Source organism: Sus scrofa, chromosome 4, assembly GCF_000003025.6.
Source record: "Sus scrofa isolate TJ Tabasco breed Duroc chromosome 4, Sscrofa11.1, whole genome shotgun sequence".
In the NCBI taxonomy this organism is placed as follows: domain Eukaryota; kingdom Metazoa; phylum Chordata; class Mammalia; order Artiodactyla; family Suidae; genus Sus; species Sus scrofa.
Window position 1 is genome coordinate 66,843,543 of NC_010446.5, and position 26,701 is coordinate 66,870,243.

The 26,701-nt window shown below is 38.9% G+C and overlaps 1 protein-coding gene across 2 annotated transcripts in view; it reads right to left on the reverse strand.

Moving 5' to 3' along the window:
• Nucleotides 1-26,701, reverse strand: part of PREX2 (phosphatidylinositol-3,4,5-trisphosphate dependent Rac exchange factor 2) — a 283,847-nt gene that overhangs the window by 131,131 nt on the left and 126,015 nt on the right. For both annotated transcript variants that reach the window (XM_021089269.1, XM_013996689.2), the window contains exons 14-22: nucleotides 25,128-25,203; nucleotides 19,570-19,642; nucleotides 16,966-17,108; nucleotides 16,717-16,809; nucleotides 14,553-14,701; nucleotides 9,726-9,811; nucleotides 6,770-6,906; nucleotides 3,261-3,378; nucleotides 418-602 (exon numbers count right to left, since the gene is read on the reverse strand). In XM_021089269.1, the coding sequence (XP_020944928.1) occupies nucleotides 418-602; nucleotides 3,261-3,378; nucleotides 6,770-6,906; nucleotides 9,726-9,811; nucleotides 14,553-14,701; nucleotides 16,717-16,809; nucleotides 16,966-17,108; nucleotides 19,570-19,642; nucleotides 25,128-25,203 (1,060 nt within the window). The remainder of the gene's footprint in view (nucleotides 1-417; nucleotides 603-3,260; nucleotides 3,379-6,769; nucleotides 6,907-9,725; nucleotides 9,812-14,552; nucleotides 14,702-16,716; nucleotides 16,810-16,965; nucleotides 17,109-19,569; nucleotides 19,643-25,127; nucleotides 25,204-26,701) is intronic.

The following is a 26,701-nucleotide window of genomic DNA, read 5'->3' on the forward strand; positions in this document are numbered from 1 at the left end:
GCTCAGTGGTTAACGAACCGGACTAGCATCCATGAGGATGTGGGTTCGATCCCTGGCCTCGCTCAGTGGGTTAAAGATCCGGCGTTGCCGTGAGCTGTGGTGTAGGTCGCAGATGAGGCTCAGATCCCATGTTGCTGTGGCTCTGGCGTAGGCTGGTGGCTACAGCTCCCATTTGACCCCTAGCCTGGGAACCTCCATATGCCACTGGTGCAGCCCTAAAAGACAAAAAGACAAAACAAACAAACAAACAAACAAACAAAAAACAGTACACAGCTGAGTAATGGGTGAAAAAAACTTGAATGAGAGAACCACTGAAACATATATAGCTATTTACATTTTTTAAAGTGGGGGTCAGGGAGGGTTTCAGTCACTTTGTTTAGAACAAACCCCTTCCTTTGCCTGATCGCACCCTCATACCTTGGCAGTGAGGCTGAAGAAGCCCTTGGGCTCGATCATCTTCTCCACGACGTTGCACTTGATCCCAGCAGTACTGTCATACTCATAAACGACGCCGTACTCCAGGTGGACGTTATCCACCGTCAGGCTCACGTGCTCCTTCTTCCCATCGATGATGGCCATGGTGTTGAACTTGTCAATTACCTCTGGAATACAAAGCATTTAATTCAGCAAATGCAGGGAAGATTTTTCAGTCTCTTCAAACAATCATGTGAATAATTCCTTTTTTTTTTTTTTTTGGCTGAGCCCTCAGCATGTAGAAGTTCCTGGGCCAGGGATTGAACCTATGACACAGCAGCGACCCCACGCCAGAGTGATAATGCCAGATCCTTAACTCACTGAGCACTAGGGAACTCCCAAATAATGTGAAAAATTCTTAGAGCTCTTTAAAGGATGACTAAATCTGATGTGCTAAGTGAAGCATCTATTCTTATTTTTAAAAATATTCTTGTTTTTAAAATTGACTGACCCAAATCTTACTACTTTAAAATGACTCGTCTTATCTTTGCACATCTATTTCGAGCTAGGATCATATTTATACCTATTTACCTGTATAAACATTAAACATACAATTTTATATTTTTTCATTAAAAGCAGGCAAAACTCAAAGTCAAGTTTCTTAAAACAGCCTCGAACATTGTACAAATATTTTCTCAAAGCTAAAAACAAAAACAAAAACATAACATTGTACTGAGGAAACATAAAGGAGATGCAATAATTATTTTTCGGCACAGAGTGCCTGAGTTTTTCCCAACAGCCTCTTCTGAAGTTAACTCATTGAGAAAAATGGGTCATTGTTCACTGTAATAACATTTCCATCTGGAATGTATTCCTATAGGTTTGGGGCCAAAAATCAGTCAGCTAGGGGAAAAAAAAAATCTCAAGCAAGAAACTGCTGAGGAATCAAAGACTAAATATTAACTAAGCAAAAAGAGAGTATGAGTTTACTTAAAACAATTAAGCCTTATATTAGCACAAACAGTCAATATAAATAGGCAAAGGCAGAAAAATGGTTTACTTCAAAAGAATTAAGTCCTAGAATAGCCGGAAATCAATTTTCTGAGCATCTCATTAACCTGCTCTATCTTTCACCCCGGTACCAATGATGATGAGCAAAACTAAGTATAAATGAGGAACAAAAGCCTCATGATAAGGTCCTGAGATGTGTCCTGGTTTAAATAAATAAGCAAGCTGATTTATTGTTACAGCGTTGCTGCTCCAAGGCTGAAATATTTCTACTATTGTCCATGATCTGAGTGGCTCCTACCAAATAACCTCCCAGGAGCGGAGGAAAAAGAGCTTTTCCTAAGTATTTCCCATACAATCAGTATGAACAGAGAATTCTCCCGCTGTGCTGGTTTGGAAGAACCTAATAGCACAATAAAAAGGCCAGAGATAGCCACCTATAATACGAGTGGAAAGATACCAAGAAAACATAAAGTGAGGATTTGTGAAAATGTTTTGAAATAATAGTTGCAGGTATCAGTCAAGTGCAAACATAAATCTAATTGCCTCAATCCTTTCACCCTTAGCTATCCAATAGAGTGATCTACTGGTTTGTTTCTCTGAGAAAACAGAAATGACAAGTTCTTTTCAAAAGATCTCTCCAGTCCTCGTTTTCACATTATTCATTTGTCTCCTTCATTATTGTCAATGTGAGAATACAGTAAAAGTTACTCGAATCAAGAAAATATTATCTGAACAAGGACCTACTGTATAGCACAGGGAACTATATTCAGTATCTTGTAATAATAACCTATAATGGAAAATCTGAAAAAGAATATACACACACACATATATACATGCATATATACATAAAAATATAACTGATCCAGGGGAGTTCCCGTCGTGGCGCAGTGGTTAACGAATCCGACTAGGAACCATGAGGTTGCGGGTTCGGTCCCTGCCCTTGCTCAGTGGGTTAACGATCCGGCGTTGCCGTGAACTGTGGTGTAGGTTGCAGATGCGGCTCAGATCTCGCGTTGCTGTGGCTCTGGCGTAGGCTGGCGGCCACAGCTCCGATTCGACCCCTAGCCTGGGAACCTCCATATGCCGCGGGAGCGGCCCAAGAAATGGCAACAACAACAAAAGACAAAAAGACAAAAAAAAAAAAAAATATATATATATATATATATATATATATATATAACTGATCACTTTGTTGTACACCTGAAACTAAGACAACATCATAAATCAACTATATTTCAATTTTTAAGAAAAGAAAAAAGGAAAGTATTTTCAAAGGAATTATAGACCTTCTAAACCAGGACTTCTCAATCACAATGTACATACAGATAAGATCTTAAAATAGGGTTTCCCAATTAGCAGATATGAGATGGGGTTGAGATTCTGCATCTCTATCTGAACTCAGGTGAGGATGATGCTGCTGGTTTGTGAACTACATTGGAGTGGGAAGGTCTGCACATTTAAACTCAAACTAAGGAAACACATTATCACTTGGGTTTGAAGCCTCATTCTACTACTTATTAGCTTGGGTACATCCATTAACCTACATGGGCATCAATTTCTTTGCCCATAAAATGAGGATGATGATAATCAAACCTTTATGAGATTTTTGGTTTTGATGGCTTGATGAGATAATCCATGTAAAAGATTCAAGAAGGCACCTAATATCATATCATAGCTATTCTATGTGAGCTACCAGCTAGCATGACATAAAGATTTGACATGACATCTATTTGAGATGATGACTTAAGAAGTGGCTGGAACATACAAAGTTTTCCATAACTAGGACTAGGCAAAGTCACCTTGAAGTGAACGCGGAGAAAAAAAGAGAAACTCACCTTCTACTTTGCAGTCAAATGCATCCCCTGCTTCATCTCCAGCAGGTCTGGAGTGAGACTTCTGAAGGTCTTCCTGAGCACTCTCAACGCTGTTATAAACCCACTGTATGGAATCTTGCTGAAAATGGGGGGGAGAAAGAAACCTGAGAGGTATTACTGCTTCCTAAAATGCAAATCCACTTTATAAACATGCAGAAGAGTGGACAATCTTATTTATTCTCCTAGTTTAAATATCATAAAATTTGAAAGAGAAGGAAAACTAACATCAGAAACTACCAGAAAGTAGATGTCAATTAATATTGATTAACAAGCTGATTTTTTTTCTTTTTCTTTTTTTTGCTTTTTAGGGCCACACCTGCAGCATATGGAAGTTCCCAGGCTAGGGGTCGAATTGGAGCTACAGCTGCCGGCCACAGCAACTCAGGATCCAGGCTGCATCTGTGACCTGTATCACAGCTCACAGCAACACTGGATTCTTAACCCGCTGAGCGAGGCCAGGGATCAAACCCATAATCTCATGGTTACTAGTCAGATCCTTTTCCGCTGCTCCACAATGAGAACTTCGAAGCTGATTTTTTTTTAAGCTTGTATTTTTTTTTTTTTTTTTTTGCCACACCCCTGGCCTTTGGAAGCTTCCAGGCCTGGAACTGAATGTAAGCCACAGCATCGTCCTGGGCCACTGAAGTGACAACACTGGATCCTTAACCAGCTGAACCACCACGGAACTCCTTAAGCTTGAAATTTTTATCTTCCAAAGATAAGTTTTTAAATAGGATGCATTTCCCAAGTGTCTTATTTAAATGCCTTGAGTGTATCTTAAAATGAATTATAAACTACATTTTAAAATAGATAAATGCTATATGGACAGTGTTCTGAAAAATGAACCATTTTTAAGTGTACAAATTATATAAATGCTCTCAAGAGTCATATGTATTTTAAAACATTTAATTGTTTTTGTGAATCAAACCAATATGAAAACTGGAGGAACCTCTCTCATCTTACTGGGTTCCCAAATGATGTAACTATCTTTTAATTCTTCCACATCATAAATCCCCCCATATTTTATATGAAGTAGCAGTTCCTGTCTTATTTAGATAAATGAGAGAGATGAAGAGTTCCTGTTGTGGTGCAGAGGAAACGAATCTGACTAGAAACCATGAGGTTGTAGGTTCGATCCCTGGCCTCACTCAGTGGGTTAAGGATCCGGTGATGTCGTGAGCTGTGGTGTAGGTTGCAGACACGGCTTGGTTCTGGCGTTGCTGTGGCTCTGGCGTAGGCCGGCAGCTACAGCTCTGATTGGACCCCTAGCCTGGAAACCTCCACATACCCTAAAAGAACAAAAAGACAAAAAATTAAAAAATGAGAGAGATGAAATGGCTACCAAGCAAATGCTTTCAGGGTTGCATGACTTTAATGCTTGTACTTTTCCTAGATAAGATGATAAACTGAGTCACACTACTGACGGGTGCTATAATTTGTATTATCCATTTTTCTTGTGTATTAACTATTGTGTTTAATTATCCCATTGCTCTACATCATTAAAATGCTAGTTAACATCATTCGAAGACATCTTGGTAACCTGGTGTGGTCTCTAGAAAACTACTTCCCCCAGAATCCACACCTCTGTGTAGCTCCTTCTGCACTGAACCTGGGCTTGGTCATAAGATCTGACTTCTTCAAAGGGACAGCAGCAAGCATGATGTAGAGAACTGATCATTCACTATATTCCCTTCTGAAACCCAGACACCATGCGGAAAGGAAAATGCTGCCGAAGACTAGAAAGGAAAGCTATGCTGGAGGAACTCTGGAGTGAGCGGCCGTCAGGAAGGGAAGTCAGGTCCCAGCAGAATGAAGCCATGCCAGCGACCTCACAGGAACCAACACCCAGGCAACCCGCAGACTCAAAAGAAATGATTAATCATTGTTGTTCCAAGTCATGAAATTTGGGGACAGTCTGGTTTGCGGCAATGGATACCTCATAGAGCATGGTATTCCTTTAGCGAATGTTACTGTCCATTTATTGCTTTTCTTAATTATGTCACTGGTCAGTACTTCTCCAAGAAGGAAGGTAAGGAGAAGGAAAAGAAATGAAGCTTAAATTTGGTGACTTATTAAAATTCTGACAGAAGGGGAAAGACTGACCATTTCAGAAGTGTTTTTTTAAAACTCCACCCAGTATAGTTTAATATTAAAATACTGTCAACCCAAATGACCTATGCATCTCCATGTGAATTCCAGTTTGCTATGCTCATTTGACTTTATTAGTAGGCAAAATTGATCAGCTCTTTTCCTGTAGGCTGGGTATTTTGCAGGATGTCAATCCTGGTCTATGAAAAAACAGTTGTTCGCCTTTCCGTTTTGGACACAAAGCCATGTTCTCAAATCCAGAAAAGAGTACTTCACCATGTGTGATAGAAAAAACAGCAAGCCTTTCCTCTGAATTAGCTTTTGCACTCAGTTGGTTAATTGAGAGAATTTTTTTCTTATAATCCAATACTCACTTGTATCTCATGAGATAATAAGTTTCACTTATAAATTAGGATTCTAATTTTATTTTCACATGACATTTAAAATTTGGATCAGAGGACCGTGCCTAAAATTTAAAGTCATGGCAGGCACATTTTGGTATTTTAAGAACTAAATCTAGTTACCTAAACAAATATATCTGAAAATCAATCACAGATCCTGTAAAACCCACAAAATTTTCTTGTTCACAGAAATCTTATAATCAGCAGTATAAGCGCTTGTAATTCATCCATATAGACATAGGGACACGATGACCATCACAGATTCTAAAGCAATCACAAGGGTGAAGATTTCAAATTGATAAACACTTAGCTATCTGAAAACTCACATCACAATGAAAATAAATATACATCAGGGCACTTTTCATTTATTTTTCTTTCTGATCATGCCCGAAGCATGAGGAAATTCCTGGGCCAGGGATCGAACCCACTCCATAGCAGTGACCTGAGCCAGAGCAGCAACAATGCCAGATCCTGACTGCTAGGCCAGGATCTGGCACTCTAGAGCACTTCATAAACTGGTGATAATACTGTAGCAGGAGTTCCTGTCATGGCTCAGTGGTTAACAAACCCAACAAGTATCCACAAGGATGAGGGTTCAATCCCTGGCCTCACTCATTGGGTTAAGGATCAGCTGCTGTGAGCTGTGATGTAGGTCACAGACGTGGCTTGGATCCTGCATTACTGTGGCTGTGGTGTAGGCCAGCAACAGTAGCTCCAATTCAACCCCTAGCCTGAGAACCTCCATATGATGTGGGTGTGGCCCTAAAAAGACAAAAAGACAAAAAAAATACTGTAGCAGTAAAGTGTAGTCACTTAAGCATCACTGATTATAACTAACTATGCAAATAAAAGAATCATTATGAGATTGACAACATGACCCTGGCCGTGGAAGCCACAAACAACTCTGCACTATCCCATGCTGTCCCCAAGGCCTTCGGTGCCAGTTTGTGATGAGAGCACCACCGACTGAGGGCAGTTTACCTTCGTTGGTCTCCTGTACTTCCTGCAGGCTGTGACGTGGGCAATAACGCTGGCATGGGTCTCTTTACTGACATTGATTCCGTTTACTTTGATGATGCACTGTCCAGGGTGAAGACCAGCAGCTGCAGCCACGGTTCCTTTCAATACAAAGGAGAAGATTGCCAAGCACTGATTGGAGAAATAAGATTCATTTTTACCCCATATACAGTAGGGAAGGCGATTGTAAGATATGGTAAAGATCGGAGTTCCCGTTGTGGCTCAGTGGTTAACGAATCCGACTAGGAACCATGAGGTTTCGGGTTCGATCCCTGGCCTCACTCAGTGGGTTAAGGATCTGGCGTTGCCGTGAGCTGTGGTGCAGGTCACAGATGTGGTTTGGATCCAGCGTTGCTGTGGCTGTGGTGTAGGCCGGCAACTGTAGCTCCCATTTGACCCCTAGCCTGAGAACCTCCGTATGCTGCTGGTGCGGCCCTAGAAAAGACAAAGAAAAAAAAAAAGATCTAGCGAGCATGTACTTGATGATTTGGTTCCGATAGCAACGCTCTCTCAAAAATCCTCTGCTCTTTAACTGGCCCTCGAACTGGGTTTAACAGGAGTATCTTCCCACCCCTCTTATAATTCCTTTGGAGGGCTGTTGTAAAGACACCTTTATAATGCTAATCAGACTAATCAACCACATTTTCTAAATATTCATATACATACAATAGCACAGTGAGAAAGCCAGAAACATAGGGCTTCCTTATCTTCCTTTAGTCTATGAAATCTCTAAATATTAAAAATAGGATCCACTTTCATTTTTTAAAATACCAACAATTAAAAGAAATTCTTAAGGAAAAAAATCAAGTCAATTGGCAACTAGATTCGCTAAGAAAACGCAGCGTTCAGGATATCCATAAAAGGCCAGGAACCGGAGAATACAGTTAATCAGAAAACATCAACTCTCCATCATTTATTTGCCCAGATAGACTGGCATATCCTAACCAGTGAGTTAAGATTTTCCGAACTTTCCAATAGCACTATTTGATATTCCAAGCAAGTCAACATTTACAAAGCACCATTGCTAAATATAATGAATATAATTCATATCAATAATTGTAAAACTTTTCCTAAGTAGGTTAGAAGAGGCTTCCTTTGGAAGCAGTTTCTCCCATGAACTCCCATCTTCTCTCATTAAACATCTTGAAAAACATAATTTATATTCAAGAAGAGAGTATGCATTTTCTCCTCATTAAAATTCACTGCCAGAAATATGAAGTGGTTTTTCTGGACTGAACTGACTCTTGAGGGAGGGACCGAATCTCAGCAGAAAGAACCGCCTGAAAAGAGGCACTGTGTCAAGAAATAACCTGGGTGTTTAGGGACATATGAGCAGTTGGGGTGAGCTCAGAATGGACGTGGGCGGAAGAGACTGGGAAGCAGAGCAGAGCCACGTTGTGAAGTCCTCGTGTGCTTTGTGCAAATCCTCAGGGTGTGAGCCACACTCTATACACAAGCGGAAAGACATTTAAGAATTTTAAGAAGAGATGCGACATGATCTCCCAAAACAGAGGATGGGTTTAAGTCAAACATCAAAATTGCGGCAAGCATCTACTGCAAATTCCCAGGCTGGGATTAAGGAAGCATTAGTTATAAAAGGGGAATGAGATCAAATAGTTGATTTTTGATGATGGAGCTGATGGAGAGGCTAGAATCCTGGGGTCGCTCCTGTGCCTTTGGACCCAGCGGCTGAATAGATGGAATCATTCAAATAAAGAGAAAATACAGAGGTAAACCAGGCTTCAGAGAATAGATGAAAAGTTCAGTTGAGGATGATACTGGGTTTTAAGGTGCCAAAGGGGCATTTAGGTGGAGATGTTTAATAGAGGTCTAGCCAGTATGTTCTTGATAAATTTGATTCTGATAGCAAGGCCCTCTCAAAATTTTCCGATTTAAACGCTGGGGTGATGATGTTAAGATGCCTTACATTTCACACACCTTAGAAATGAAAAGCATGTCTGTCTCTTGTTAAGGTAAATACATGGCTTCTTAAGCTTCTAGTGACACTTCTTGCTATGGCAGCAATTTATTGACTATGGTTAGCAATGTGGCATCTAACAGCTACTCCCTTAAATCACACCAGTGTTAGTACAAAATTTAAAAAGACGTATGTTCACAAGAGATATCAAAGCCTGATTTGCCTGTCAAACAAAAAGAGAATAAAATATAAACATAAGTTTTTGGTCACATAAATTATTTCATTTAAAATGCATTTTGTGGTTTACAAAATGCATGATTTATGAGAATACTTGAAGTAATCATATAGCACCGGGCATTACTTAAAGCACACAGATCATTCATAAACCGGAATATGTACCTCTTTGATTTACTGACAAAAATATAATAATCTGCCATCAGAGGAAAACAAAACAACCTTAAAATCATTACATCCTTTGACTCAACTGAAGATGCAGAAAAGTAAGATTGGGAAGCATCGCTCTCTTAGGCATTTTTACTAATGACAAATACGTCTTACAATCGGAAGACTTTTGTTTTTAATACTGTTTTAGGAATATACTGCCATGGAGCTAATACAGCTAAAATATGAATGAGAAAAATCACAGCAACAAGATAATGCAATTTTTTTTTTCTTTTTAGGGCTGCACTTGCAGCATATGGAAGTTCCCGGGCTAGGGGTCAAATAGGAGCTGTAGCTGCCAGCCTATACCACAGCCACAGCAACACTGGATCTGAAGTGCATCTGTGATCTACACCACATCTTGCAGCAACTCCGAATCCTTAACCCACTGAGGGGAGCCAGGGGATCAAACTTGCATCCTCACAGACACTCTGTCGGGTCTTTAAGCCACTAAGCCGCAGTGAGAACTTCGGAATATGCACATGTTAAACATGTCCTTGTTCAGCAAGGAACAACCAGACATGCTGGCCAGCTGGTTATCACAGAGGATGAACTTCTCACCTCTTCCTACCGCGTGCACCACCGACGGGCCATAGCCTCGGATCTGGAATCCAAGTCCCTCAGCTGAATCTGGGATTTTCACTGTCCTGAAATCAATGGAAAATACGGTACGATGACTTTCACATGCCACACACACCTGATTAAAACAATAGCTGTCTGCACCTTTATTCACTCTTTCAATGAATACGGGTCAAAGGTCTACAGGGTTCACTTAGGAGCTGGATAACTTGGATGAACTCCTCGACGGAGCCAGAGTTCCCAAGGAAACATGATGTTAAAATTGCTTTGGGGGGTGTCAGTGTTGCTTAAAAGAGAAACCTCTGGTCAGGCGCCCTGAATCCTGCTATGAACTATGTAAGTACTGAATACCATGGAAGCTTCTCTCCTTCGTTGACTCTGATAAAGAAGGCGTCGGTGAGCGGTAGAATCTCACCGTAAAAACTGACATAAAAGAAACACAGGGCTCATCCACATCTACCTGTTGGGAACTTCATCAAAGAGCAACAACAAAAAGCCAGTTGAAAAAGAAAAGATCTGCCAAACACGACATCAAAATAACCTAAGACTATGATTAACTTTCATATTTATTCAATGGAGTTTTAAAAGGATAATACATCAAAAGTAAACATGAATGAGGAAAACAACTTTTTTTTTTTTCTTTTTGGGGCCACCCCTGCGGCATATGGAAGTTCCCAGGCTAGGGGTCCAATTGGAGCCGCAGTCGCCAGCCTAGACCACAGCCACAGCAACATAGGATCCCAGCCGCATCTGCGACCTACACCACAGCTCACGGCAATGCTGGATCCTTAATTCACTGAGCGAGGCCAGGGATCAAACCCACCCGAGTCCGCATGGATGCTGGTCGGGTTCATTAATCGCTGAGCCATAGTGGGAACTCCGAAAAGCAACATTTCTAACGAATCCACATGGAAAAGAAAATGAAGGGAAGGAGACCTTGAATCGGGTGTCATGACCAACCAGGGAGGGCTGTCCGGCTGTCAGAAATAAATGAGCTCATCCTTGAAAGCAAGGCAGGAATCAGGGAGCAGCAATGCACATGAGATAAGACAAAACATCATAACAATCAAAATGAGTTTAATAGATGGCCTATAGAGCAAAGACAAATGAACATCATGCACTAAATTCTGATGGATAGCTCTTGATGCCCAAGAAACAAAAGCATTTTCCAAAAGATGATGAATTAATCACGAAATAAAAGTTGGCAGCACTTCAAGGGCACCTTGGTCAGAGCCTGAGGTTAGGAACTGCAGCACTTATTTGCAGTTTATAAAAGAGCTATAGGAGCAGTTTGAGCAACACTGTGTCTAGAAAACTCAAGAAGGCCATACACTTCATCTAGGACTAAGGGCAGAGGCTGGCCCATGATTTAAAATATAACCCGGCAGACCTTCTGGCATTCCGGGATAGACATGCCAACTGCCTGTTCCAGGGAATCTTGAAAATGTTATTCTAAATTAGGTTGCACACCATGATGCAACCTGTGTGTTGGCGGGACAGAGGCCCAGGAACTAATTTATTCTTTACCCTTAATTAAACACTTTGGCACATGAAGCTGTACCTGCTTCTTTGAACAGCACCTTGTTATCAGTGTCTGTCAAAGATAGACTGGAAAATGGGAGAAGACTGACTAAGGAAAAGAAAAGGGAATAAGTACCTCTTGTGAGCATGAAATAAAAAACCAAAGTCGTTCCTGCTTCTCGACGTTATTACATAGGAGAGTTCACTTTTACAGAAATAACTTGGAGTTTTCAGGCCATGATGAGTTATTGCTGCTTTTGGATTGTAAGGAATTCATAGTGGAATCTCAACTCTTCCTAAGCAACATTTCCTATCATTCTTCTATGCTAGGCAAGGTTGCCCTTCCTCTAACCTTCAAGAAGATTTTTTTTTCTTAATGAAATTTGTCCAGAACACCCCGAGATGCATTTTTGTTCATAATACTGGAAGTCTCTTCAGAAAACAGCGTTTGGAAAACATATTTCCCTGCTGGGACCACTATATTATCTATTAAAAGAAAAATTAAATTTATACGAGAGGAATGCTCATTTCCTGTCTCAAATAAGGGCGCTAAATTGTCTGCTACAAAGCCTTTTGAAAAATTCCTTGTTGTTATCAAGTGCAAAGGACAGCTGGGTTCAAAAGAAAAATTCTGTTCTATTTACCTCTCATGTTTTTGCCCTTCCCCACCAAACAGGATACTACACAAATTATAAGTAGCTATTGTAAGAAAATATTAGAATGATTTATAGGAATCATGTGTTAGAATAAAAACACAAAAGAAAGGTTATAATATTTCAAACCAAATAAAAATAAAAAGGAAAAAAAAAAACCGAGTACTTTATCCTCAAAACCATTTTGAAATACCATGTGAAATTGCTCTTAATATAATAAAGAAGCAATGAAAAAAAAATGAAATGAGGAGTTCCCGTTGTGGCTCAGCAGAAACTACTCTAACATCTATGAGGATGCAGGTTCAATCCCTGGCCTGCTCAGTGGGTTAAGGATCCAGCATTGCCATGAGCTATGGTGTAGGTCACAGATGCAGCTCAGATCTCACGTTGCTGTGGCTGTGGTGTAGCCTGGCAGCTGCAGCTCCGATTCAACCCCTAGCCTGGGAACCTCCATATACCATGGGTGTGGCCCTAAAAAAAATGAAATGATAGAAAAGATAAGTATCAGAGATAATACCACTGGAGGCCATACTATGTGCTGAACACAGAGTAGGTTCTTTACAAATCTAGATTTATTTAACATTCTTATCACCTCTGTGACACAGGCACTCTTTTATCATCGCTATTTTTTTTTTTTAATGGATGAGGGTGTTGAAGCCACACAATTAGCAACCAAAGAGTAAAAAGGGGACTTGAAACTGGACCAGAAAGGTAGGGTTCCAGATACTGTGCAAGGTTATAACATTATAACATGGAGGGAAAAGTCAGAAGACGCAGGTTCCAGATCTACTCATAACAACACAGTGCAGGACTAAGGATTTGCCCCTTTCTATTTAGCACTGAAGTTGATGACTTCAAAGTCCTCTTACTTGAAATGTCTAAGACCAGTGAACGAATACATGCACAATTTAAATCAGGGGGCAAAAGGCCGCAAGGAGGGCCTTTATGTTTACTCACAATTATTTGGGGATACTACTGCCCCATCCCTTTTCCATTTTCCCTTTTCCTTTAAATGCCCTCAAATTGCCCAGAGGTAGGTCACTAGGCAAGCCTCATCCTAGCTAGAGTTGGATAAACGGGGAGTAATATATCATAATTAGGTTTACAGAGAAGACACTGTGATGGTATTTGCTGCCCTTGATCTCAAAGCCTTCCTAAATTAGTAACTTGAATGAGTCACACTCACTCCTTCAGACCCCTTGGTAAGCTTCTGCTAGAAGCTAAAGCATCTACCTTGATAATACTGCAGAATATAGACCATTAGGCCTCAACTCTTAAGATGAATGATGGACCTAGCTATTGCTAAAAATATATATTAAGATAGGGAAGACTACTATACTATGTATACATAGAATACTTTCATAAGTGGTCAAAAAATTTTTTTGAAGTGGCAACCTTCATTTAGCTTAAAATTAAAGAAGTTACTTATTCCTGTTGAAAAAATACTATAATTCAATTTAAATAGTAATTTGATATAATCATAGTACATTAAGACATTATGTGAAACACTTTGTATGACTTATCTTAATTAAGTAATTGCTTAAACAAACCATGGAAATCTGATAGAGGAACACCACGCCATCAATGATTTCCAGAAGAAAAGCTAATGTTTTCCAAGTAAATTCAAATTTTATGTTTTTAACAAAAAAACCCCAGATTATTAATTACATTCCCATTTTATTTTATTTTATTTTACTTTATTTTATTTTTTTGTCTTTTGTCCTTTTAGGGCCACGCCCACAGCATATAGAGGTTCCCAGGCTAGGGGTCTAAAAGGAGCTGTAGCTGCTGACCTACGCCACAGCCACAGCAATGCCAGATCCGAGCCGTGTCTTCAACCTACACCACAGCTCACGGCAATGCTGGATCCTTAACCCACTGAGCGAGGCCAGGGATCGAACCCACAACCTCATGGTTCCTAGTCGGATTCGTTTCCACTGCACCATGACGGGAACTCCATGTTCCCATTTTATAAACGTAATTGTGTGTAAGTGTGTCGATACTTAGAAAAATCAACTAACAATGAATTTCAAAAAAATAACAATGGTCATTTATGGATCATATGAGTGTAAGAAAAATTTTTTCCTTCAAAAAATATATATATTCTAAATTTCCTTAATGAACATGTTTTTTCCCAATCTTAGGTAGACAGATAGACAAATAAACATAATTTTTAAAAGAATGGACATATTACTAAGTAATAATGCGTGGAAGTGCCTGTCACCCAGGTTCGATCCCATCTCCTATGGGCATTTAATTATAAATGGCATCTAATCAATTCATAGCTCCTGAAGTTCTTAGAGCTGAACATGGAGGAATAAGTTTTTCTTATTACCAAGTGTTCTACTAGTTTTATTCACTCATAATCAAGCTCCACCTAACGTGACCCAAAGAATTTGGGCAGCAAAAGAAAATATCACTTCTGCTGAGACTACCTGATTCATACAGCAAGCTTCTAACCATCATAAGCAAAGCGGCTCTTCCCATCACCCAAAGGCCAGTTATCAGTGATGCTGGTGAGGTTTAAATGTGCTAAGCAATGATACAGTTAATTCTAGACACTTACTTTGTTAATTTTCTATTTTATTTACCTGGGTCTAATTGTTTTTAAACCCACATAAATCATACAACTTACTCTCTTGGCTTTGTGCTCACAAGAACTCTTAGAGGTTTTCTGCTGTTTAAGCATGATTTCAGGAAGCAATCCACTTCATTGAAAGGTCTCATAAAAACCAGGTCACCATTAATAGCAAAAATCTTTTTCCCAACTTCCATGCCAGCCATCTAGGAGAGAAATAGAAAAAAAAAAAAAAAAGTCAGATTTTATTTTCATAAGAAACCTATTTCTTTCACAGAATTAGAATCTGGAAGGATCTAGAACTCACAGATTTTTGACCTTTTAACACATCTGCAATGTCTTTATACAACTTCCCAATACAGAGCAGTGGAAGAGATATCAGTTATTCTCTTTGACCTAGTTTTAAATTTGACTCACCCATCTCTACTAAAATTCTCATGCCTCTCCTCATGACTTAATGCTATACTCCTCCTGTGACCCTTTTTTCTCCTATACTTGGTAGTTCTTCTTATTTCATCCTTTGAACCTCAAACTCCAGGTGAATTTTTTTTGACTCAATTTCCCATCCACAGCCAACACAGTCAGGGAGTTTCAACCTCTCCGTAGACACTGATGACAACCAAATTTGCATTGCCAGCCTGACATAGCTAAGGTGTCTCTAGGAGAGAAGAATGGCCTGGAATCCAAGGAGAAGCGCTCCGCAGGCACGGATCACAAGATGCTGGAAAGATGCCAAGGATGACATCACTTCTCCCTGCCATGCCAAACAGGCGACTCTTCTTCACCAGCCCTACTGCCTATAAAACTATATGTACACCGGAAACTAACACAACATCACATGTCAACTATACTACAATATAAATTAAAACTAAATAAACGATATGCTGTTCTGGTTACCAGCTCAATGATGGAAACCCAGGAGAGGGCATTTTATTAGTGGGAGTCAGATGAAGCTGGGCCCTAAGAAGATCCTCTGAAAATAAACATTTCTTCATCACAGAAAATTACCAAAAGCAGTCATTCATAGGCCAGGCCCAGGAACAGTATGAGCTAAACAGAGTTAGTGTGTTTGAAATTCACGTGCTTGGTTAATTAAGCTTGGTCTTGCACGAGGTTAGGTAAAAGACAGAGAGCTTGGGCACTAGCAGACAGGATGGGGGTTATTTTGCTACTAACTTGAAATAGGTTCAAAGATAAAAGCCACGCTTCGTTCATTATCACGGTCTTTATTAAAAATGTATATATTGAGACATCTGCTTGAGGGCTAAGCATTTTATAAGCCAGGCAGAGGCAGGAACACTCTAAATTTGATATAGTTGGGATATAACATTGGGAGGTACATTCCCTGAGGGCAGACATTTTGCCTATTTTGTTCCCTGCTGTATTCCTAGAGCCTAGAACACTGCCAATCACATAACAAACACTACATAAATACTTCTGAATGAATGAATGATCAGGACAGTCCTTTGTTTAAGTCTGGTGAGATGAGAGTACATTAATCAGCATCAACCCTGTGAGACAATAAATCTAAGCAAGTGCTTTACTGATGGAAATTGTACTTAAATAAGACAATCAAAGTGATAGGAAAATAGAAGACACAGCCTTGATTCAATGGAAGAATCACGTGACATGCATACATACTATAGTCCCTCCCTATGCCGTCTCTACCGGGTTGCAGGCTAGAATCAAACATAGAATAAGCCACTTGGACTCGGAGGAGGTGAACAAGTTCATAGCTGCAGATCTCCACACTAAAACATCCCCACCAGACATCCTCTGTCACAATTCCCAACAGTATTTAAAAGGACCTCAGGGAGTTCCCGTCGTGGTTCAGTGGTTATCGAATCAAACTGGGAACCATGGGGTTATAGGTTCCATCCCTGGTCTCGCTCAATGGGTTAAGAATCCAGCGTTGCCGTGAGCTGTGGTGTAGGTCGCAGACACAGCTCAGATCCCACATTGCTGTGGCTGTGGCATAGGCCGGCAGCTACAGCTCTGATTGGACCCACGGCCTGGGAACCTCCATGTGCCGCAGGTGCAGCCCTAAAAAGACAAAAATAAATAAATAAATAAATAAAAATAAAAATAAAAGGACCTCAGAATGAGTTTATTCAGAAGCATTATTTTCAATAAAGATATCTAAAGGCTGATTTCAGTTTAAGACTTTTATATGTGTAGGTCATGGGAAACACATTTAAATTAAAATGCTAATTTACGTTACCTCAGCATTAGACCCCTTTTCTACCAACTTTATTATTGGAACTTTATTTTTGTCTTCTAAGCCAAAACCATAGCTGCCTTCATTGGATTTAATCTGCAATGCAAAATATTAACAATGTTAATAAATGCAACTACAAAAAAAGTTACAACTCAGAGTGAAAGAAAAGGTCGCATTGTCATCAAACACGAACTAATCTCCCACTAACAGCTAATCAAGAAGTACACTCATAGAACATAGTGGTAAACTTACCAATAATGACTTAGCTATAACATTTTCCACAACTTTTAAATCGTGTTTCATAAGTCGATGTTTCATATTTGAGCCTTCCATCTCCTCATCCGCAAAAAAACGAAAAAGTAGGGGTTCGTCTTTGAATTCACTTTTTTCAAGGACTAGGGAAACAGAAATTCAAACTGTTTCAATTAATCCCCCAAATCCAACTGATCTTCCATACTGACAGACCCTCAGTAAATTCATGCCCTGTCCCATTACCTCAATTTTCTACTCCTAGAACAAGTTACACTCACAAATATCCCAACTATACTTTCTTTCTATAATTTCAAGCTGATGTTTCCTTTAAGCTATTCCCTGGTAGTAAGGGGTTTGAATTTTTAAGATAAGCAATGTTGTTTATTATTAACCTTTTTTGGACTTAACCAAATCTGACATCTTTCAGATTAAAATCCAACTTTAAATTTAAAAAGTATATTGAATTTTAAAATGTCTACAATTCAAAACATAAAAACCTACGGTGTTTTGAATGTATAGTAAACATTTTAGGTAGAAACATAAAAACATTTATGTTTCTAATATCCTGCACAATTATGGGAAAACTCAAATGGGTAAAATGTGGCCATTATGTGTGTAAGCAATTCCCACCATGGTGACTTTTGTTCCAACTCTTCAAACCAGAAATATGTCTTCTAGGTGAAATGTGATTTCAGTTTCCCTTAATTCCTAGTTCTTTTCTGTTTAAAAACATGATTCTCAAATAACCTTATTTCTGCAAAGGTCAGTTTTTTCCCTTTTATCCAAACATTGTTATTCTTCAGCGTTCCTAGATCCATGGCATGGCATGTCCTAAGGATATAAGGTGTATGTTTCATTAGCCTTTAAAAAAAATAAGGCTAAAAACAGAATTCGTATTCCGTAGATCCTGAGAACTCTCTCTTTTAAAATGTCAAAATATTTTGAAACAGAAATCTTTTCTTACTTATCCTTATATGTTGAAGCTTACTTGTAGGGGCAGGTTGATTCATGGAGCCAAACTGCTAAGGGGAACACAGGGGCCCCATGGCACCGTAGAGTGTTAGGCTTTTTCATGAGATAGACCTAAGTTCAAATTCCAGGTCTGGGACTGATTCTGGGTGTAACATTGAGAAAGATACCTAAACTCTTTGAATTTCAGTTTCCTCGCCTATAAAATAGGGGCAATAAAAGCTTTATAATATTGAACAGAACTTAAAACGAGGTAATAAATGTCAATAACTTGGCATATAGCAGGCAATTAAAAATGATAGCCCTTTTATTTCACTATTTTTACAGAGGTCCAACTGTAAAATGGTTAACCAGATGGATGTACGGATTGATCTTTAAATGGAAGACTGGCTGGCAAAAGAAGTTAACAAATCAAACTACCAACTGGAAATTCAAAAGCAGCACATGTGTAGCTGACAACAGAAATGAGAATATAATTGGGATTTAGTTAGGTGTTGCCTACGTGGCCTAAGCAGGTTCCAAAAACTCACATGGTGTTTCTGCTACTGCTGTTTTCCTCCACCCAAGAGTCAGTCTAAAGGCAGGGAGAAAGGACATCAGTAAGGCCAGGCATGAGCCCAACGGGCTATGCTTTACCGACAGAGACTTTCATAGGGAAAACCTTTATCGCAATTCAATATCTTAAAATAAATATTCAGACAAAATCACTGCTTGTTGATGCTTTAACTTAAGGGAAAAACTAATCAAAACTTTTGAAGGTTTTAATTCCCTATGATGCCATTTCTTCCATTCCATTGTTGGCTCTTTAAAGACCAGTATTTCTCAGTCACAACACATACAGTGGCCAGAGATACTGGAACGTAACAGAATTCCCAAAGGAATAATAAATCAAGGATGCTCTCAAAATCACCGTAATGTTTGCTGTACTTTTTTTTTTTTTTTTCGGAAAAAGGGAGCAACTTCCTGAACATAACTGACAAATAGTTATGAGCTATCAAATAGATACATATGCAAATATATATTCACGCTGAAAAGAGATTTGAGAGATTTATAGAATCTCTAAGATGGTATAAATTGAGGGAGAAAACTGTCTCATTACTTTTATAAATTTAAGGGAAATGAAATCAAATAAGACAGAAATTCAGTTTTGAATTAGTAGCCAAGCAGAAACAAATTTTTTTCCCAGAGATTTTAAATTTTATTTTCTGAGATATTTTGAAAGAATTTTTCTAAAACTAACCATGATTATTCAACCATATATGCTCTCAATTAAGCATTTTAATATACATTGGCATTCAAAGACACCATAAATCTGACCTAAAAGAGTGTCAGAGAGATCTATTAGCTATTTTTTTTAAAAAAAACTTCTAGTTCAAGCTCTTGCTTTTCTGGAATCAGTTTAGAAATATAGAAGTCACGGCAACTGGTCAGTAATAGCTGTTAGACACAGCAATGGCACCAGCAGGGAAACTGAATGCAGGCGTGGTGACCCAACACGGACCCCTGGCAAGGCCCAGACAGTCTTGCTGATTCATCTCTAAATGACTTCTCTGGACCACTGAGAGATACTCCCAGTTTTCTAACAAAACAAAACAGGAAAATACATTTGTAAGTTTCCAGAATAAAAATCCCTACCGTGGTGCATAAATCCGTTGTCACAGAGTCCAACTCCAAATATCATTGCCTCTTCTCTGGTGCGGCAATCCCCCTGTTAACCACAAAAGCCCTGGACAAGTTAATAAGCAACCGAAGATTTTAGTGCATTTTACTAGATTTGACATTCCCAGTATTGTCCTACAAAGCCATTCACACATTAGGGCAGGCATTGCTTTCATAAGCCCACGATGCATCTAATTGTTATAAGCATTCTCTTCTTTATGAAAATATCATGTTTCTTCTGATGTTAAATAAAGGTCAAAGATTTAATATTTGAGAAAAACCACACTTTATTAAACATGAAAATATACAAATAACTAAAATGTACTGCTCCCCCAAACGATCCCTTTCTCATATTTCTTTGATCTTATATACTACTTACACATCAAGGAAATATCCTATATATTGTAAATGCACTACAAAAAGCTTTGCTAAGTAAAAATCATTATGCATGATCTCTGCTATCACCTCCTTTCCACCAAATGGCCTTACTCTTTTAAATAGCTCTCAATGATTCTACTAACCCAGGGTGACCCATAAACCCTAAGACTACGTCATTCAGCTGAGTCAGTAAATGCAAGTTTCTCTTTTGCTCTCTTGCTGGGAAAAAAAAAAAAATCAGCTCGTATAACTGACCCCCAAAAAAGAGGGAACCTTTTGTTAGGATGTTTATCTAGAAAGCATCTATTTTATTCATTTAAGTATGAATTCACATACAGTCTGCCCTCTGTAACCAGGGTTCGGCATCTGAAGTTTCAACCCATCACAGATGAAAATTATTCAGGGAAAAAATTCCAGAAAGTTCCCAAAAGCAAAACTTGAATTTGCAGCTCCAGCAACTATTTACATAGCATTTACACTCTATCAGGTATTGTAAGTAATCTTGAGATCATTTAAGTATATGGGAGGTTATCTGCAAATACTACATCATTTTATATAAGAGATTTGGGCATCTTTGGATTTTGGTATCTGCAGGAGTCTTGCAACCAATTCCTCATAGATACGGAGGGCCAAATGAATACGAATGTATTCATAGTCATATATATGTATACATGTTTATATATGTAAGTATATATATTCATATACACATACATATGTATACATGTTTATATATGTGTGTATATATATTCACATTCATACACACATAATATATGTATTATGCATTCTATATAATCTTGCAGTGGTATGTCTTATAGCTTAAGAACTGCCATCTAACATATTATCTCATTTTTCCTACTCCTATCTTTTATCTCTTAGGTAAAACACTCCACCAAATCCATCCTCTCTTCTCTCTGGCTTCTACTTCACTTCTATGTCAACACCCTAATCTAGTGTTTCTTCATCTCACCTCTAAACAGCCATAATTTCTTCCTGTACTTTCTCCGACATAAGGCAATTATAGAATTACAACTCTCATACACAGGAATATCATGTTCCAAAACTCTAAACTGACTCTCTTATTTTGTAAACATAAATTATAATCGAAATCATATTCTGTTGGGCTTTGTAGCACTCCCATATCCTGCCTTCATTCCACCTCTCCTGCCGCATTTTCCAAAGCCCTCACCTTTACTCTCATCAGGTTAGGCCCCCTACTGTTGCCTGAATTCTCCATGCTTATTTCCATCCTCACTTTCCCTCAAATCATCACGTACAATGCTTTCTCTTTACCCTCCACACAATTAAATCCTACCCCTCTGTCTCTCAAGGGTCATGGGCCACCTCATGCTGTGACAACCCACCCCCATTCATCCTCCTGTTGAATAACAAGGTGTTTATAATTTCTGTCTACAGATAATACATCTGTGCCCTTCTCAACATCTAGCTAGTAAGTAATTCTTATGCATTCATTCAAAAGATTTTTTTTTGGCCACAGAGTGTGCCAAGTGCTAGAGAAAATACAGTAAAACACTCAAACACAAGAAACACTTCCCTGCCCTCAGGTAATTCAAGTCTGGTGAAGAATTTCATCAATTAAAATATGGTATATAAGTATCATTATCCAATGTAGTCAGTATCCCAATCAGGCACTATAGTCCGTGCTGATATAAAGGTTAAACAGGTCCTTGCCCTAAGAAACATGGGGACAGTTTCAATATAATGTGGTATTTGCTATGAAGAATATACTCAGGGAACTGGGATCACAGAAGAAGATGCTGAGTGCAAGCTAGAGGATACAGCAAAATGCACTGGGCAAGGTGATGCTGGAGCAAAATCTTAGCGGATCTGTAAAAATTAGCTCAGTTGACTAACAGTCCCCTGAAGGCAGGAATCGTGTCTGTTTTCTATTTTGTTGGTTTCTTTCATTTTAGTCACCAAAGCAACCACTTAAATGTTAAGTTTACAATAAGAGCTTATTTAATAATCACTGGCATTACATCGACTATTCAATTGATGTACTGGCAAGGTTAATATTTTATTGAATATAATGGTACAAAAAGTATGACTAAGAAGTTTTGGTATCCATATGTCTTTTAAAAACTCTGCTTGTGCCACATAGAATTGGTGAGTATTAAAGAAACAGAGAAAGACACAACAAAAACTCCTTTGAATGTGAAGAAAGGTATTACTTAATTGTAAAATATGATTGATCAATAAGCAAATCACAACTTATGTGAATCAAATGATGTTTTAGAAGACAGGAATACACTTGTCATATAAGGAGTTAACATTATGGAACAAGTTATTTCATTATAAACTATTATACTAGAAGCAGCACAACAGCGAGTGAAAAATTCAGCAGAAACAACTGTCCTCACGTTTTCCAAGACAATATCACACACTGTATTGCAGAATAAGGCAAACTCTGTCAGATCTAGATTACACTCCAAACAATATGTACACTGTTCCACTGGAGTCAGTTCTTTATTTTGTCCGCTCCAAATTAAACTCAGTGTCTCAGAAATTAAGTTTTATTATCATTTGAGAGCCTTAGTAGAAAGAGGCCCTTACTTAAAAAAAATTAAAAAACTCTTGTTCATTTTAGATGAAGAACTTATCATTATTATTATTATTATTATTATTATTTTGTCCTTTTAGAGCCGCACTCGAGGCACATGGAGGTTCCCAGGCTAGAGGTCGAATCAGAGCTGTAGCTGCTGGCCTGCACCACAGCCACAGCAACACCAGATCCGAGCTGAGTCTGCGACCTACACTGCAGCTCACAGCAGCAACAGATCCTTAACCCATTGAGCGAGGCCAGGGATCAAACCCAGATCCTCAGGTTACTAGTTGGGTCTGTTAACCACTGAGTCAAGGCAGGAACTCCTAGATGAAGAACTTAAACTTATCATTCTCTTATCATTCCATTACCATTCTTTCATCTCAAAGCCAGCCCATGTAGTCCTAACCAGAAGCTAGGCAATAAGTGTTCATCACGCCTGATACTCATACTTGGAAACGTTTTACACAATCCGAATCATAAAGCTTCAGTGATAGAGATGACGTGTACAGCTATTCCAGTAAGTAGTGAACAATTGTGAAAAGAAAATCTAGAGACGTGAGGTGACTCATCCAAGTTTGCATAACTGCTTATCAACAGAGCTGTCATCAGACACCAGATAACCTGAATCCTGTACAATTTCTACAGACACTGTCACAACAGACCACTGAGAAAACCTGAAGAAAAAAAGAACTGCAACTTGGTCCGATTTTTGAGCAACTTATTCTAATTCTCCTAGTCTCTTCATGTTCACCCTGGGATAGTAAAAGTGCCAGAAAGAAAAAAAAAAGTTGATATCTGATTTTCTGAGCCAGTACTTTAAATATTTATTCAGCCACAGCTTTTGCTTCAAAAATACACTTTCTTCGGTTTTCTCACATAATCAGCACATAGTACAAGTTCATGTGACTTCTGTAACATAATTTCTATGTGAAATTCCAACCCTGTTACCAACTACAGAATTGATTCCAATGACACACACTGACCATCGTGTTATAAAAGGCTCTGTCACTAGTAAACCCACTGGGCTTACAAATTCACGTTTTATCTAAAAAGAAATGCTTGGGGAGGTCCCGCTGTGGGTGCAGTGGGTTAATGATCTGGCTAGTCTCTGTGGAGGTCCCAGTTCGATCCTCAGCCAGTAGGTTAGGATCCAGTGTTGCTGCAGCTGTGGCATAGGATGCAGCGGCAGCTTAGATGTGATCCCTGGCCTGGGAACTTCCATATGCTGCAGGAGCAGCTGAAAGAACTGTTTGGTTTAATCGAAGACCTTAATTTCTAAATAAAATTAAGTGCTATAAAATGCAAAAATGGTGTCTTGGGATAATCTAGAAGTTAATATTAAGGAATAAAAATTCCAAAATTTACGTGCACAGATGAATCAAATGTGAATTCATTAAGTATCATTTATATTTGAGACCAAGAAAAAAAACCCACATTCCTATAATTGCAATTCAAATGTTATTGTCCACTTGTAACAAAGGAAGTAGGCCATTTTCTTTAAAAACAAAAAAGCTAATTAACTCAAATATTCAAATGTAATGACATTTCAACCAAGCAATATCTCCTTCCTCAAAATAGTAAGTTCTGTCAAAGTGGACATCAACTTTCTTAGCCTTTTCTTTAAACCCTGGAAAACATTTGATTATTTGATTAGTACAGTAAAACATTTACAAAAAGTTATATTAAATACCTATTATGATGAGCTAGATGTCTCAAGTTGCAAATAACATTTTCTCAACACCAGCTGTTACCTCCGGTACTTTGAGAAGCAGAGCAATAGTAACGACAAATTTCGCACTCTCCTATTTAAAATATGTGCCAATAGATATCAAAGCTCATATTATCAAAACACAATTATCCTCTAACAGAGAAGAAGGCACAGAGAGATTAGACTAACTTGCTGGGACTGACACCCAGATACTTTAAAACAAATCAGTGAACAAAACATGCAAAAATGTTTAGGACACATGCACAGCTATTCTTCAGTGATACTCGAATGACACTACGTTTTTTGGATGGATCTCAGCTGATTTTTTGAGCCAATAAACATCTTGCTGGAAGAGGAACAGACTCACAGACTTTACAAAACGTGTGGCAACTAAAGGGGACAGGTAGGTAGAGGCGAGTGATGGACTGATGGTTTGGGATTGGCACGTTCACACTGCAGGATACAGAATGATTGGCCAATGGGGACCTGCTGTATAGTTCAGGGAACTCTAACCAGTAAGTAGAAAAGAATCTGAGAGAGAATGGATATGTGTATGTAAGTGTATGACTGGGTCACTTTTTTGTATGGCAGAAATTATTACAACCTTGTCAATTAACTCTACTTCAACAAAACTTTAAAAAAAAATTTAAAAAGAAACACCTTGCTCTTGAAAGACAATATAGCAAAAAAGAAATTAATTTTGAAGACCCTGAAGTCAGATGATCTAGGTTCAAATCCTACCTCTGCTTCATATTAGCTGAATGAACATGGTCAAGTTATTTCACTGTGTCTCATCGGCAAGTGGGGCGTTTGAACAAGTACCTGTATCACCTCAGTTTAAAGCAGCCATGAAGGTAACTGGGCAGCTCCGATGTGTCTATTTACCTGTGCAATTAACCAGTCAATCAGCTTGTTGGCCATGACCACAGATTTGTAGGTTCTTAAGTGGTAATCTTTATCTCTACAAAGGAAGAAAAAAACCAAACACACTAAGCACGAGCATAGGGAAGCGCAAGGAAACATTTCTTTTAGTACCAGTGTGAGACAGGAAAGTTGACTCAATGTAACCTGAATCAACTGACCCACTTACATGTAAATAAATAAGAGCCTTACAAGGTGTACACAACACCTGAAAACTCCCTCATTAGCCCACACCAGGAGAAGAAACCCACAAAGGTACCAACACAGGGCATTTCTTCATTCACATTTTCTTATATCTAAATTGATTATTACTACTACTTTTTATGGTAATGATTTGGCTAGAAATCCAACTATTGCATTCATAAAAGGATAATAAAATAGAATTCCTTCCCTCTAAGACAAGACAGATTATACAAAAAAAAAAAAAAAAAAATCTCCTCAAAATGTGGAGAACAAAGCAACCCTTTGTATTTCTGCTCCTGAATTCTCCGGGAAGGCAGGGTTTGCCCAGGAGGATTATTCATTTGGCTCAGCTGCAGTGGGCGACCTCAGGCCTGTCCTGAGGGAAACACGTGAGAATCCTGTCATTCATTTTGTCTGATCAGAGCATGGACTTTGTGACAGCACATCCCCAGGCAGCCAAGGTGATCAACCAGCTTTACAGCTGGTTCTCCTGTCGGGAGACTCCCAGATCTGAGAAATCTTTCAAAGCCTAGTCAGATACCACCAAAGAAAGTGCTCAAGATCAGAACAAAGCCCCAAGGGCAGAAATCTATAATTCATTTACTGTGCAGGCCTGGATCAAAAGGGAATGAGAAAAATGAGTCTTTTCAAAATGTCAAAAAATCCAAGCTGCCAACAACTTGACGTGACAAATAATTAGTAGCTATTCTTATAGTCCTTTAGTTTCTGACAGTAGTTTACAAATATATACACATAGGGATTTTTAGGGCTGCACTTGGGAAATATGGAAGTTCCCAGGCTAGGGGTCATATCAGAGCTGCAGCTGCCTGCCTACACCACAGCCACAGCAATGCCAGATCCAAGCCAGGTCTGTGACCTACACCACAGCTCACGGTAATGCCAGATCCTTAACCCATTGAGCAAGGCAAGGGATCAAACCCACGTCCTCCTGGGTCTAGTCAAACTCGTTACCACTGAGCCACGATGAGAACTCCTACAATTAATACTGACGTCGTTGCAGTCACTTTCATAAAAAGCTCCCCAAACTATGATTGAAAATAAATGCACTAGGTTAGCCAGTAATCAACAGCAGATTGTTTTTTAATCTTTTAAAATCTATCTCCCTGTTTCTGATCCCTCATCACCCACTTCATCTTGGTTTCCTTCCATAAGCATCAATAAGAAGAACAAGGAATTATAGACCACGTGTGGGTCTGTGGTTTCTTCACTCAAGTAATTTTTTCTTTTCGTAAGCTGAGTTCACACATATTAAAAGCATGACTATCGTACATTCCATCTGTTTTATGCCTTTTTTCCCATAAATTTACCCTTGACAACTCATAAACCATTGTCAT